The 14703-nt window shown below is 41.8% G+C and overlaps 1 protein-coding gene and 1 pseudogene across 2 annotated transcripts in view; one reads left to right on the top strand and one right to left on the bottom strand.

The window, feature by feature from the left end:
• Window positions 1-1333: 1333 nt before the first annotated feature.
• Window positions 1334-14703, top strand: part of LOC140641519 (very-long-chain (3R)-3-hydroxyacyl-CoA dehydratase 4) — a 30481-nt gene continuing 17111 nt past the window's right edge. The window contains exons 1-3 of one of the 2 annotated variants that reach the window (XM_072841517.1): window positions 1334-1442; window positions 2993-3096; window positions 5422-5549. In XM_072841517.1, the coding sequence (XP_072697618.1) occupies window positions 3066-3096; window positions 5422-5549 (159 nt within the window). In that variant the 5' untranslated portion in view covers window positions 1334-1442; window positions 2993-3065. Of the gene's footprint in view, window positions 1443-1493; window positions 1636-2992; window positions 3097-5421; window positions 5550-14703 lie in introns of those variants that run through there. The other variant, XM_072841516.1, reaches the window with a different exon arrangement.
• On the bottom strand, window positions 9819-9929 carry LOC140642072 (U4 spliceosomal RNA; annotated as a pseudogene).

The following is a 14703-nucleotide window of genomic DNA, read 5'->3' as shown; positions in this document are numbered from 1 at the left end:
GGACAGAAGGCTAGTTAAGTAGAACATGCAGACATGCAGAGCTGCAGAGGTAAAAGGAGATGTAAAGTTGGTAAATACAGCAGACTGGGGAGGAGGGGAAAGAGGATGTAGTCCTATGGGCTGTGTTTGGTGATAAAGGGTCACTTCCTCTGGGCAGTCTTTCTGCCCCGCTCCAGGCCATCCAGGACTGTCTTCCTCTATAGCTTGGCATGAGCACTGGTGACAAGGGTAGCCACCGGTGTTTGCTTGTGTATCCGTTTCCCCTTTAGATCAAATGCTGGCAGAGGAAGGACCCTGTAGAGCTGTCTACACCTAAGAGGTGGGCTATGACATGGGCAGTCATAATGAACTGCCAGGGAGGAACATATGGCCTAATGAAAATATACTGCAGCCGTGGAGTTCTAATACTGCCATTTATCAGTCCCATGAACTGTGGCTAGTAACTTAGCATCTTTTCAGATGCCTCAACTTCCTTTTAGGTAAAATGGGCATAACTACCTTCCAGCATCAAAAATCAGGTGTTGTTGACCCACTTACTTACAAGTGCTTTTTTGTTTTTAATATATTGGGGGACTGTTTATGTTAGAGTGTGGATATAATATAATCTGGATATAATCATCAAAGTAGCTCCTCTGCCCATGAAGGAGAGGATGCCATAGGCCTGAGTGATCAGGAGGTTTCCTGAGGGGTGGGCCTAAGATAGGAAGAAAAGCACAAGGTGAATAAGAGGATTTGCAAGCATCTGGGAAGACCCAGGGGAAGGTGGTGGTGTGGTGGTGGGGGGGGGGGGGGGGTGGTAGGCAACGATGCCTAATCCTGGAGGAATCGGGCTCCTTAGCGGAAAAGAAGGGGTTAGGGAAGGTGTGCCCACAGGCTTCCTCGCTGACGGGCTCTCACAGGTGAGGGTCCTGAGAGAGACAGGCGCCCACCTGGAGCCCAAGCATCCCCGGGGATGGCGTGACTGCAAGCAGAAGCATTTATTTTTTATTTTTTATTTTTTTATTTTTATTTTTTTTAAATTTATGATAGGCACACAGTGAGAGAGAGAGAGGCAGAGACACAGGCAGAGGGAGAAGCAGGCTCCATGCACCGGGAGCCCGACGCGGAATTCAATCCCGGGTCTCCAGGATCGCGCCCTGGGCCAAAGGCAGGCGCCAAACCGCTGCGCCACCCAGGGATCCCCAAGCAGAAGCATTTAGAGCCTAAGGCGGAGGGCCCATTAATCGCCTCGCAGCTGCAACGTGGAATCACCTTCCAAAGATTCGGCCTCGGGGCAGGAGCTCCGCGAAGCCGCGGACGTGGCGCAGCCGCTCCAGGCCTCCCCCGCGCAGCCTCGCGCACCCGCCGCGGGCCCGCCTCCGCCGACGAGCGCGCTCTCGCCGCTGCAGGAACTTCAGGAACTTGGCTTTCGTCTCGGACCCAAAGCATGACCTTGGGGTTTGGTGTGGTTTTTTTTTTTTTTTTTTTTTTTTTTTGTACATTGCTGAGTGTGGGGAGCCCCGCCTTTCCGGCCGGGGCTTGGCCGCGGGGCCGCCCCTCCCGCGCTCCGGGCCCGCGCTCCTTCCCTGACGGCGCTGGAGGGCCCGGCGGTGCGGCCCGGAGACCCATGGCGCTGCCCGCCTGGCTGCAGCCCAGGTAGGGCGCGCGGCCGGGGCCGGGGCCGGGGCCGGGGCCGGGGCCGGGGTTCCCTCCGCCGACGCCCGCAGGCAGCTGGGCAGGCACCGGGCGGCGCCGCGCCCCCCTGCGCTCCCCTAGCCCTGGGGCTCCTGCCCGGCGGGAGCTGGTCTTCAGGTCCCTGGGCAAGCCCAGGAGGAAGGCTCTGTTATTTCCCCCGTGTCCAGACGAGAAAGCGGGAAGGACAGGCGGCGCCGCCAGCCGTGCCTTTGGTGCACCCCCTACCAGCCCCCCCCCCCCCCCCACACACACACCGGGAGCCCTTTCCGGCGTCCCGCGGGCTGGCTTTACACCTACTTCTGCAGAAACACCTATTGCGTGTGTAGAGTCCAGGGCCCAGTTCCAGAAAAGCTTGCTCAGCCGTGTTAGGGTAGGCCCTGGGGATGTGTATGTTTAACCTGCGGGCCAGGTGATTCCCCTGCTGGATTAAGGGGGCAATCCTTTCGCCCGCCCCTGAGTCTGTCGCATCATCTGTAGGGGCCCTGTCCTCAAGCCATACTGCATTCCCGCTTCAGAAATGCCTTCTTTCTCAGAGGTTTCATAGCTCCGACTCGGAGAAATCCTTGTCTATACTGGCAGGGCCCCTCCTGCCACCCTTCGGAGCCCCCAGGGCACACTTCAAACAATGCTTTCCCTAACTACCTCAAACTGTATCTCTCCGTCATCCCTTAGTCATCTCCCCAGCAACCCAGTTTTAAACCCAGCTTGACTTCCCTTTTCTGACTTAAGTCACTAAACTGCTTTCTATGTGTGTCTGGTGAAGGAAAGGAACTGCCCCTGCAAATATAAGGCAGCGGCGACGTGCTGACCCCCATCACATAATGCGTAGGAAAGTCTGGTATGGCCAACGCCTAAATTACCCACCATTTGGAAATGCCACCATCACTGCTCCCCTCTTGTAGCTGTAGACCAGGGATCTCGGCTTTGCACTAGCAGGCAAGCACTGAGCTGGTCAAGCCCTTACCATCCTCCCGCCCCCTCCCGCCCCCACCCCCTCAAATCAAAGCCATCTTTGCAATGCTTATTTTAGCCCTTGGTGAGAACAAGGTTAGAACTTCCTCAAAGCTGAAAGTGAATTTTGAAATAGAGCCATATTTGGCTTTAAGCAAACTCAGGATACTCCTTTTAAGCAGATCATGTGTGCTCTGGGTCCTTTCAAAATCTGATATGCATTACAGAGATAACAACAACAACAACAAAAGACTGATAAAGAATAATTTTCTCTTGCTCAGGTGGGCTAGTAGGTTAAAAGATGTGTGTACAATGCTGAAAAGATTATTGAAAGGAAGCATTTAATGGTATTTTCCTATATTTATAGGTATAGGAAGAACACCTATCTTTTCATCTACTACTTAATCCAGTTCTGTGGCCACTCATGGATATTTACCAATATGACAGTCCGATTCTTTTCATTTGGAGAAGGTAAAACTCCAAAAAACAGTTTTGGATTTTTAACTTTCAATATTTGCTTTCACCCAGTTCTGCTTATATTAATTTTTTCACTTCTATGAACTTTACCTAATATCCTTCGCTGCTCTAAAATTTAGTAGCCATATTTTTTCAGGAGCCTTACTTCTTGCAAAAACAAAAATTTTTTTGGAGAAGGGGGCAGGTGAGATGAGGGAGAGAGACTTGGCTTCCCTCTGACTAGGCAGTTTGTCCTGAAAGCACAGACATGGCATTGGGGTGGTGTTGTGTGACTCTCCCTTTTTGGTTCTGCGGCAAACCTTAGCCGATTTGATGGGCTTTGAGGAAATCTGTAAATTGCAGTATAACATTTTGTGCAGAGAGCTGAGGAATTAACCAAATTCTTCCCTTGTTTTTTTATTCCCCAGGAGTAAGATAACTGGACACCACTAATAAGTGAAAGACAAACTGTTATAGTCTCCAAGGTTATATTTGTATATTTGGTCCCTGTAAGGAGTCGTGGGTTCCTAAGTAAATGACACACATTATAGATGATTTACTGTTTATATGGTAGTTGGTATTAATGGTTAAAGTCAAAAGTTTCCTCCAGATTTCTAAAAAGTAAAAAAATTAAAAAAAAATAAAATAAAATAAAAAGTAAAAAAATTTAACTAGCATTTCAATTTTTAAAAGATGAAGCACTAAGTGACTGTCAAAATAACATTCTTTTCACATTCCATCCCTACATGGGTGTCATCACAGTTTACAAACACTGGGTGACTTGACAGTTTGAGCCACTGCTGGTTTCAGCTAGAAACAAACGCTTAAAATATATCCAGGAAAGGTCATGCTGTGTCATCAATTCAGCCTTCTGTATCATAAGGACATTAATCTAATTCTGAGGTACCATGACTATTTTATGTTGCTCTTTCTTACTGCAAATCTGCAGTTAAACTCTTGCCTTCAGCATCCTCCAAAGATACAACCCAAGGCTTGAATTTCAGCTATGAATGTTGGGAGGCTTCAAGCAGAGGAAAACATGAGCATGGGGGATACTTCCTGTATGTTTATAGGGGAAAAAAAAATCAATACTTTGAGGCCTTGGAAGTTCACTGGGGCTTTGTGGGCACAAGACAAGTCATTCACTACAAGAGTCACAAGCAACGAACGCTTTTTTATCCTGCCTGGCCTTTCTAGTGGGAAAAATTGCTTTAAGTCAGCTGTGTGTTTATATCATAGTTATTATCCTACTGTTACAGTTATAGAAACCTTATTAAAGAAACACAACCATTCATATGGGAAGCAGATTGAAAAAGCGACTGAAAACAAGTAAATGGGAGCTGAGTACAATTCCTGAGTCAAAGTATAAATTAAGGAGCTTAGTAGTGATCTAATCACCTGAATAGTAGTAACACCTGCTACCTTCCCGGTCACAGAGCTGTGTCACTGATAATGCTCCATTGTAGCAAGCACAGGGCAGCAGGTGGGAGCACCGACTGCCGGGCCTCGGGAACTGTCTGTGAAACGGGGATGATGATCATTTTAGTATTCACCTCACAGAGCTGTTGAGAAGGGTAATCACTGGGTAGTAAAGACAACAGTGTTTCCTAGATGTCTTAACATGGCAGGGTTTCATTTGAAAATCTAAAGTGAGATATTTATCCTATTTAGAGGAATAGTTTCCCTCCTAGCTCAGTTCTCTCCACATGCAGTATGGGCTTTCTGCAATGCAGTCTCCAAAAGTCTCCACCAGAGGCCCAGGTTCTAGCAAAGGTCCAGAAAGCACTAACCAAGTGTGTATAGGACACAAATGCTACACACACATAAGATGTATTAAACATGACCTCGTTATGAATGTCCTTTCTGTAAAGCTTCTCTGGAATCCTATTTTTCTCATCTTTGTCATTTTCTTGTCCATGATAAAGATGTGAGCATGCCAGCTTCTATAACCTGTTTACATTTGATATCATCTAGATTATACTGGGTTACTTTAAGTGGGACTGTTTTATAAAATATATGGGGAATTATAATATATATATAATATATATATAATATATATAAAATATGTATATATATGGAGAATTAAAAACTAGCTTTCGCCATGGGCCGCCTTTTTCAGATTTTTACTTTTTTGGAAAAAGAGCAATTAAGATGTACTATAATATGCAGTGCTTCCTTTGGTTGCATAGTATTCTTGATAATTTAGTAGCTGTTAGGAAATTTCTCAAATATACAATGAAAAAAGAAGCAAATCATGATTTTTATTTCAAAGTCCTGCATATTTTTGGGTTGTGACCCAGCTTTTACTTACTGTACCTGTTTTTAATTCCCTGGACACAGATTCCATGGTCGACACTTTTTATGCTATTGGTCTTGTGATGCGCCTTTGCCAATCCATTTCCCTCCTGGAGTTGCTGCACATATGTCTTGGCATTGAACCAAACCATCTGCTGCCTAGGTTTCTGCAGGTAGGTTTTTGTGGGGTTCTTTAAAAAGAAACAATATTATTGGGGGCACCTGGGTGGCACAATCAGTTAAGTGGCCAACTCTTGGTTTTGGCTCAGGTTGTGATCTTGGGGTCCTGAGATTGAGCCCTGCACTGGGCTGAATGCTCAACAGGGAGTCTGCTTCAGATTCTCTCTCCCTCTCCTCCTGCCCCTCCCACTCTTGATATCTCTCTCTCTAAAATAAATATAATCTTTAAAAACACACACACAATATTATTAACTATATTCCCTATGCTCTAGTTTTCATTCCTGTGACTTTATAACAGGGGTTTGTACTTATTCATCTCCTTTATTTTGCCCATCCCCACAACCATCTCTCCTCTAGCAACCAGCAGTTCCCTGTATTAAGGAGTCTGTTGGGGATTTTTTGTTTGTTCATTTGTTTTTTAGATACTACAAATAAGTTGATTATACGGTATTTGTCTTTCTCTAACTTATTTCACTTTGCATAATACCCTCTAGCTCCATCCATGTTCTTGTAAATGGCAAGATCTCATTCTTTTTCATGGCTGAGTTACATTCTTGTGTGTCTATACACACACCACATCTTCTTTATCCATTCTTCTATGGATGGACACTTGGGGTTGCCTCCATACCTTGGCTATTATAAATAATGTGACAATAAACAGAGGGGTACATATGCTTTCAAGTTAGTGTTTTTGTTTTCTATGGGTATATACCTAGTAGTGAACTTACTGGATTATATGATATTTCTATTTTTATTTTTTAAAGGAACCTCCATACTGTTTTCCCCAGTGGCTACATTAGTTTACATTCCCATCAGCAGTTTCCTTTTCTCCACATCCTTGTCAACACTTGTTATTTCTTGTCTCTATGATTCCAGCCTCTCTGTCAGTTGTGAGGTGTTCTCATTGTTTTGATTTGCATTTCCTTGATGATGAGTGATGTTGAGCATCTTTCCATGTGTCTGTGGGCCACGTGTATGGTTTCTTTGGAGAAATGCCTGTTCAGTTCCTCTGCCCATTTTTTTATTGGATTGTTTTTTTTGGTGTTGTGTAAGTGCTTCATATATATTTGGCTATTAAACCCTTATCAGATATTTCACATGCAAATATCTTCTCCTACTCACTAGGTTGCCCTTTTGTTTAGTTGATAGTTTCATTTGCTCTGCAAAAGCTTTTTATTTGGTGTAGTCCCAATGGTTTAATTTTGTTTTTGTTTCTCTTGCCTGAAGAGAGATAAGCATAAATATGTTGCTAAGGCTGGTGTCCAAGAGATTACTGCCAATGTTTTCTTTTAGGAGTTTAATGGTTTCGGGTCTCACATTTAGGTCTTAAATCCACTCTGAGTTTGTTTTTGTGTAAGAAAGTGGTCCAATTTCATTCTTTTGCATGTAGCTGTCCCATTTTTCTCAACATCATTTGTTGAAGAGACTGTCTTTTTCTCCATTGGATATTCCTGCCTCCTTTGTTGAAGATTAATTGACCACATAATCATGGGTTTTATTCTGGGCTCTCTATTCTGTTCCATTGATGTGTCTATTTTGTGCCAGTACCATACTGTTTTGATTATTCCAGCTTTGTCATAGATATTGAAATCTGGAGTTGTAATATCTTTACTGTATGGTTCTCTCTCAAGATTACTTAGTCTATTTGAGGTCTTTTGTGGTTCTATACAAATTTTAGGTTTATTTGTTCTAGTTCTGTGAAAATGCTTGTGGTATTTTTTATAGGGTTTGCATTAAGTCTGTAGTTTCCTTTGGGTAGTATGGATATTTTAATGATAGTAATTCTTCTAGGAGCATGGTTCTGCAGGTTTTAATCACATTATCAGTATTATAGAATCTGTTTTATACTTTGTTCTGTTTTATCCTCTCTTGACATAAAGTTAGCAGTTAAAAAGTCAACCCCTGAAAACTTGCAACTCAAGTCACTAATAAGAATTCCATGAAAAGGGACACCTGGGTGGCTCAGTGGTTGAGCATCTGCTTTTGGTTCCAGTTATGATCCCAGGGTCCTGGGATCGAGTGAGTCCCACATTGGGCTCCCTGCGGGGAGCCTGCTTGTCCCTCTGTCTATGTGTCTGCCTCTCTCTCTGTGTCTCTCATGAATAAATAAATAAAATCTTTTTAAAAAAAGAATTCTATGAAAAAAACAACTTCATTCTGAGGCACTGGACAGTTAGACTAGCCAGTTGGACTAGCCATTGCCATCAGGCCAATGATGCTGTTGCTCTGTACAGCACTGTGGTGATCCTCTCTTAGGGGCAGATTTCATAGCCAGTTCTCACTCTCAGTGTGCCACTGTGCTGGGCACTGTAGGATGATGGAGGAGAGTCATGGAATTGGTCATTCAGACTTGGGTTTGATGCCTGGCTCCTCTAACTATCACTGTGTGATCATATCATCCATAGTTATCGAGCTGTTTTGGGGGAAGGACACCACACAAAATATCTGGCCAAGAGTAAATGGTCCAGGGGTACGTAGGTGGCTTAGTTAGTTAAGCGTCTGCCTTCAGCTCAGGTCATGATCATATGGGGTCCTGGGATGAAGCCCACTCCCTGCTCAGCAGGAAATCTGCTTCTCCCTCTCCTTCTGTCCTTCTTCTCCCCTCCCCTGCGTGTGCTTTCTCTCTCTCAAATAAAATTTTTTTAAAAATCAAATTATCAAAAAAATTTAAAAGTTTCCTTCATCCATAGCCAAAGAATAGAATACTCAGCCATTTCTTGTTCTTTCTACCACTTTTACAAATGGAAAGAAGGGATCATTCATGTTTAATACAGCGTCTAATCATAGACTTGAATCTATAGACCTGGATTCAGATCCCAGTTCTAACTACTAGTTGTATGAACCTTCTTTTTATTTTTTTATTTTATTTTTTTTAATTTTTCTTTATTTATGATAGTCACACAGAGAGAGAGAGAGAGAGGCAGAGACACAGGCAGAGGGAGCCCGACGTGGGACTCGATCCCGGGTCTCTAGGGTTGCGCCCTGGGCCAAAGGCAGGCGCCAAACTGCTGCGCCACTCAGGGATCCCTGAACCTTTTTTTTAATTTCAAGTTTTTAATTTAAGTTCTAGTTAACAGATAGTGTAAAATTAGTTTCAGGAGTAGAAGCTAGTTATATGAATTTAAACATAGAAATTGTTCTGGACCTCAATTTCTCATGTGATGTGAAAATAACACATATCTCGTGGAGTAACTGAAAAAAAATGGGCGAGATAAGTTCCTAGCGTTTAGTTAGAATACAATATCTATTACTATTATCTTAGCTATGATTTATTTCCTGTACCATGTCTGTAGCCCTAGATGACCATGTTCCTTTGTTTTTTTTTAAAGATTTATTTAAGAGAGAGAGTGAGAGTGTGTGCTTGCATGAGTGGTGAGGGGGAAGGGCAGAGAGAGAGGGAGAGGAAGAAGTAGACTCTCCACAGAGTAGGAAGCCGGACATCGGGCTGGATCCCAGGGCCTGGAGATAATGACCTGAGCCAAAGGCAATCAGTTAACCAACTGAGCCACCAGGTACCCTGAATATGTTCCTATATTTTAAATTGATTTAAATTCAGTTAACATGTAGTGTATTATTAGTTTCAGAGTTAGAGTTCAGTGATTTATCTGTCTTCTATAAAACCCAGTGCTCGTTGTATCACATGCCCACCCAGTTATGCATCCCCCAACCTCCCTCCCCTCCAGCAACCCTCAGTTTGTTTTTTATGATTAAGAGTCTCTTATGTTTTATCTCCCTTTTTGACTTCATATTGTTTCATTTTCTCCTTACTTCCTCTATGATCCTGTTTTGTTTCTTAAATTTCATGTGAGTGAGATCATATGATCATCTTTCTTTGCTTGACTTATTTTGCTTAGCATAATATCCTCATTCCATCCACTTTGTTGCAAATGGTCAGATTTCATTTTTTGATGGCTAAGTAATATTCCATTGTACATATGTACTATATCTTCTTTATCCATTCATCTTCGATGGACATCTGGGCTCTTTCCATAGTTTGGCAATTATGGACATTGCTGTTATAAACATTGGAGTGCGGGTGCCTCTTTGGATCACTACATTTGTGTCTTTGGGGTAAATACCTAGTAGTGCAGTTGCTGAGTTGATTTCTGCTATAATCCTAATTAATTCTCTTTATCTGCTGAGTTTAGGCTTTATTTGCTGTTCTTTCTCCAGCTCCTTTAGGTGTAAGGTTAGACTGTGTATTTGAGATCTTTCTTACTTCTTGAGAAAGGCTTGTATTGCTATATGCTTCCCTCTTAGGACCACCTCTGCTGTATCCCAAGGTTTTGAAGAGTTGTGTTTTCATTTTCAATTAGCAATAATCGTGCCTCGAATAAACCTCATTGGCTATGATACTGCCACTGTGCAAAGCTTGTGTTTTCATTTTCATTTGCTTCTGTGAATTTTTAAAATTCTTCATTAATTTCCTGGTTGACCCATTCATTCTTTAGTAGGATGTTTTTTAGCCTCCATGTATTTGAGCTCTTTCCAAATTTCCTCTTGTGATTGAGTTCTACCTTCAAAGCATTGTGGTCAGAAATTCTACAGAGAACAATCCCAATCTTTTGATACCAGTTGAGACCTGATTTGTGACTCAGTATGTGATCTATTCTGGAGAATGTTCCATGTGCACTCGAGAAGAATGTGTAATTTGTTGGTTTAGGATGGAATGTTCTGAATTTATCTGTGAAGTCCATCTGGTCCAGTATGTTATTCAAAGCCCTTGTTTCCTTGTTGATCTTCTGCTTAGATGATCTGTCCATTGCTATGAGTAGGGTGTTAAAGTCCCCTACTGTTATTTCATTATTATCAATGTATTTCTTTAATTTTGTTGTTTATTTCTATAATTGGCTCCTCCCATGTTAGGGCATAAATATTTACAACTGTTAGATCTTTTTGGATAGACCCTTTAATTATGATATAGTGTCCTTCCTCATCTCTTATTACAGTCTTTGGTTTAAAATCTAATTTGTCTAATATAAGGATTGCCACTCCAGCTTTCTTTTGATGTCCATTAGTGTGCCAAATGGTTTTCCAGCCCCTCACTTTCAATATGGAGGTATTTTGGGTCTAAAATGAATCTCTTATAGACAGTGTATCAGTGGATCTTGCTATTTTATTTTATTTTTTTTATCAATCTGAGACCCTGTATCTTTTGATTGGGGCATTTAGCCCATTTACATTCAGAGTAACTATTGAAAGATATGAATTTAGTGCCAGTGTATTACCTGTAAAGTTACTGTTTTTGTATATTGTCTCTGTCCTTATGTTCTATGTTACTTTTGAGCTGTCTCTTCACTTAATGGATCCCCATTAATATTTCTTGGAGGGCTGGTTTAGTGATGACAAATTCTTTTAGTTTCTGTTTGTCCTGGAAGCTCTTTATCTCTCCTTCTATTCTGAATGACAGCCTTGCTGGATAAAGTATCCTTGTCTGCATATTTTTCTCACTTAGCACCCTGAATATATCATGCTAGTCCTTTCTGGCCTGCCAGGTCTCTGTGGATAGGTGTGCTGCCAATCTTATGTTTCTACCCTTGTAGGTTACAGTCCTTTTGTCCCAAGCTGCTTTCAGGATTTTTTCTTTGTCTCCATAATTTACAAGCTTCATTACTAAATATTAGGGTATTGATCTATTTTATTGATTTTTGAGGGGGGTTCTTTGTGCCTCTTGGACTTGGATGTTTATTTCCTTCCCCAGAATAGGGAAATTTGCAGTTGTAATTTGCTCCAATATACCTTCTGCTATTCATTCTCTCTCTCTCTCTCCCTCACCCTCTCCCCCCCCCATCTTCTTCTTCTGGTACTTCACTTATTCTAATATTATTTCATTTTATGGTATCATTTACCTCTCAAATTCTCCCCCCTTGTGATTCAGTAGTTGTTTATCTTTCCTTTTCTCAGCTTCTTTATTCTCCATTATTTTGTCTTCTAGATCACTAATTCTCTCTTCTGCCTCATTTATCCTAGCAGAGCCTCCATTTTTTATTGCTTCTCATTAATAGCCCTTTTAATTTCCACCTGATTAGATTTTAGTTCTTTTATTTCTCCAGAAAGAGATTCTCTTGTGTCTTCTACACTTTTTTCAAGCCCAGCTAGTATCTTTATAATCATTATTCTGAACTCTAGTTCCAACATCTTATATCCATATTGATTAGGTACCTGGCAGGCAGTACTGCCTTTTGTTCTCTTTTTTGAGGTAAGTTTTCCCATCTTGTCATTCTGTCCAGAGAATAATAGATGAACAAAGAGAATAAAATACTAAAATAGCAACAGCAACCGCAGAGAAATATACACTGAACAAATCAGAAGAAACCAGAAACCAAAAAAAAAAAAAAAGGAGAGAATGACAGAACATAATCAGACAGATGAACAGAACAGAGCAATACACTAGATCCTGGGTGGATTTTGGTCTGCTTGTGAGAAGAAACTAGATCTCAAAATTGTGAAAAAAGAAAAAATCATATATATACAAAAATAAGTACAATGAAAGGACATAACTGTAGAAATGAAAATTTAAAAAGACTTAAAGAATTGATTTAAGAAATTAGTTGAAAAGGAAGAATAAAAATAAAATTGGAAGACCAAAGAATCATGAGAAACAACCCCACAAATTCTCGATACTACTTTCCCCTAACACTGGAATTTTGCAGTTCTTTGTGATCAGTAAACATGGTCTTAGCCAGATGTTCTTGCTGATTTTCTGGGGAAAAGGCCTGTTGTGCTGATTCTCAGGAGTCTTTGCCCTGGATGAAATTGCGCTGCCCTTTCCAGGGGACCAGGCTAACTACTCGGCTCCGGGTTGCTCTCGGTGGCTTTTGTTCCCTGAAGGCTTTCCGGGCAGCTTTAGAGGTTGACAGTGAAAATGGTGGCCTCCCACTCTCTAGTCCCAGACCGAGAGCTGAGGGCCCCACTCCTCAGTGCGCCCTCAGGGAAAAGCAGTCAATCATTCCTGGCCACCTGATCCCCGTCTGCACTCTGTACTTACTTAGTCTGTGACTGAGCATTTCTATCTCTGGCCTGTGACCCTGTTTGGAGTTCCCAAAACCCTCAGCATCTTGCCACACACATGTGCACCACTGCTTCCAGGGGAGGTGGTGGGGTGGGGGAGGTCTCACAGTATCTCTCACTTGCTGGGCCCCTGCTTGGAGAGCAGTCATGTGATCAAGCCCTGGCTAGTGGTTTATGGCCACCTTGAGCTGAGAGCCCACTCCTGGCCTCACTTATTGCTTCCCTCTCTGATGCCTGGGAACTCAACCACACTCAGGCACCTGATCTTCCTGTGATCCCAAAGATTCTGAGACTACACTGCCCTACCTAAGATCTGGAACTACTTCACCACCTGGGCACCTTTTAGGCAGGTATATCCCTCATCACAGCAGACTTTAAAAGATTCAATTTTTGTGCTCCACTGCTCTATCACTTTCTGGTAACAGGCTGCCAGAGGCTCCCCACCTTCCACTGCCCTGCTGGTCTATTGTCCCATTTATCAGATTCACTTCTCTACAACTCCTACCTTGCAGAAAGTGGTTGCTTTTCTATTTGTAGAGTTGCGGCTATTCTTTTTTTAGGTCTCCTGTTGAGATCATAGGTGTTCAGAATGATGTAATAGTGAATTCCTGGGACCAGACAAAACTGAGGTCCTCTACTCCTGTGCCATCTTCCCTCTCCTAGCAGATGAAGACATTTTAAGTGTTGAAATATCAAATGTAAAAAAAAAAAAGGTAATATTTTAGAGTCTGAACTCCCAATAACAGAATAACCAGCAATCCAAGATCTAGAGGGACTTCCTTTAAGTGTATTTCCTTACAAAATGAAAAGGGGTACATATCTGTTCCTGAAGAAGCATATTATTTGGAAACAAGATTTATTGATGTCTATTACATGTTAACAACCAAAATGCTTATAGTTCCAGTATCCCATCATGATGATTTTAGAGAATAGAATTATCCACCCAGGTTGAATGATAATTGTAATCTAGCATATGAAATTATTTTTCCTGGAGTATGACCAAATTCATTGAAATTCTAAGTCATGTTTGCTTTAGGTATACTTTTTGGGTTTTTTCCTTTTTTAGGCTAAATGGCTAATATTAATTTCACAGTAGAACTTTCAAAATTAAGAGTACTGTTATTTTAATTATTGACAATGTAAGGAATTCAAGTGAGAAATGGGACAGAGTTGGAAGAAAGAAAATAGAACACCTTAGCCATGCCTAGAAAATGGTTTTATATGATTTCCAAGATTACATAGACTTATCTAGTAATAGATATTATTATACAACTTAGAAATCTGATTTCTTGGAGTTCCAGAAATTCCAGAGTATTCAAATGTGATTTTAATCACTATTAATGTAATGGTTTATAGAACTATGATCACTGGGATCCCTGGGTGGTGCAGCGGTTTGGCGCCTGCCTTTGGCCCAGGGCGCGATCCTGGAGACCTGGGATCGAATCCCACATCAGGCTCCCGGTGCATGGAGCCTGCTTCTCCCTCTGCCTGTGTCTCTGCCTCTCTCTCTCTCTCTCTGTGACTATCATAAATAAATAAAAATTAAAAAAAAAAAAGAACTATGATCACTGTAATCAAACTATATCATGGTTTGGTAATTTATAATAATAATGGCAAGAATACATTGAATCTTTAAAGTGAGTTTGCAGGGGCACCTGGGTGGCTCAGTCAGGTAAGTGTCTGCCTTCAGTCCAGTCATGATTCCAGGGTCCTGGGATTGAGTCCTGCATTGGGCTCCCTGCTCAGCAGGGGGTCTGCTTCTCCCACCCCCACCCCCATCCTTGTGCTCATTCTCCCTCTCTTGCAAAAATAAATAAAATCTTCAAAACAAAACAAAGTAAGTTTTCAGTGACTACTGTTAAGGGGGCCCAAGTGATTTTTAAGTCTTTTTTGTTGGCAGGGATAACAAGTCAGGGATTCACCACATTAGGGAAGACAGCTCCCTTTTCATGCTGGGCTACTATTAATCTTTGTTGTGATTGTTTGGCTTCCCTTTTTTTTTTTAAGATCTCTTTGTGATTTTATTTGTTCTCTATTTGTGTTATTAATTTGCTATCTTTTCTATAGTTTTCCAAAAGGACCCAGTGTTAGAAAGGGCTTTGGAAACCTCTATCATCTCATTCAGAGTTTCATTCT

Source organism: Canis lupus, chromosome 10, assembly GCF_048164855.1.
Source record: "Canis lupus baileyi chromosome 10, mCanLup2.hap1, whole genome shotgun sequence".
NCBI lineage: Eukaryota > Metazoa > Chordata > Mammalia > Carnivora > Canidae > Canis > Canis lupus.
Note: the sequence above shows the minus strand (reverse complement) of the source record. Positions and strands in the feature narration are given on the sequence as shown.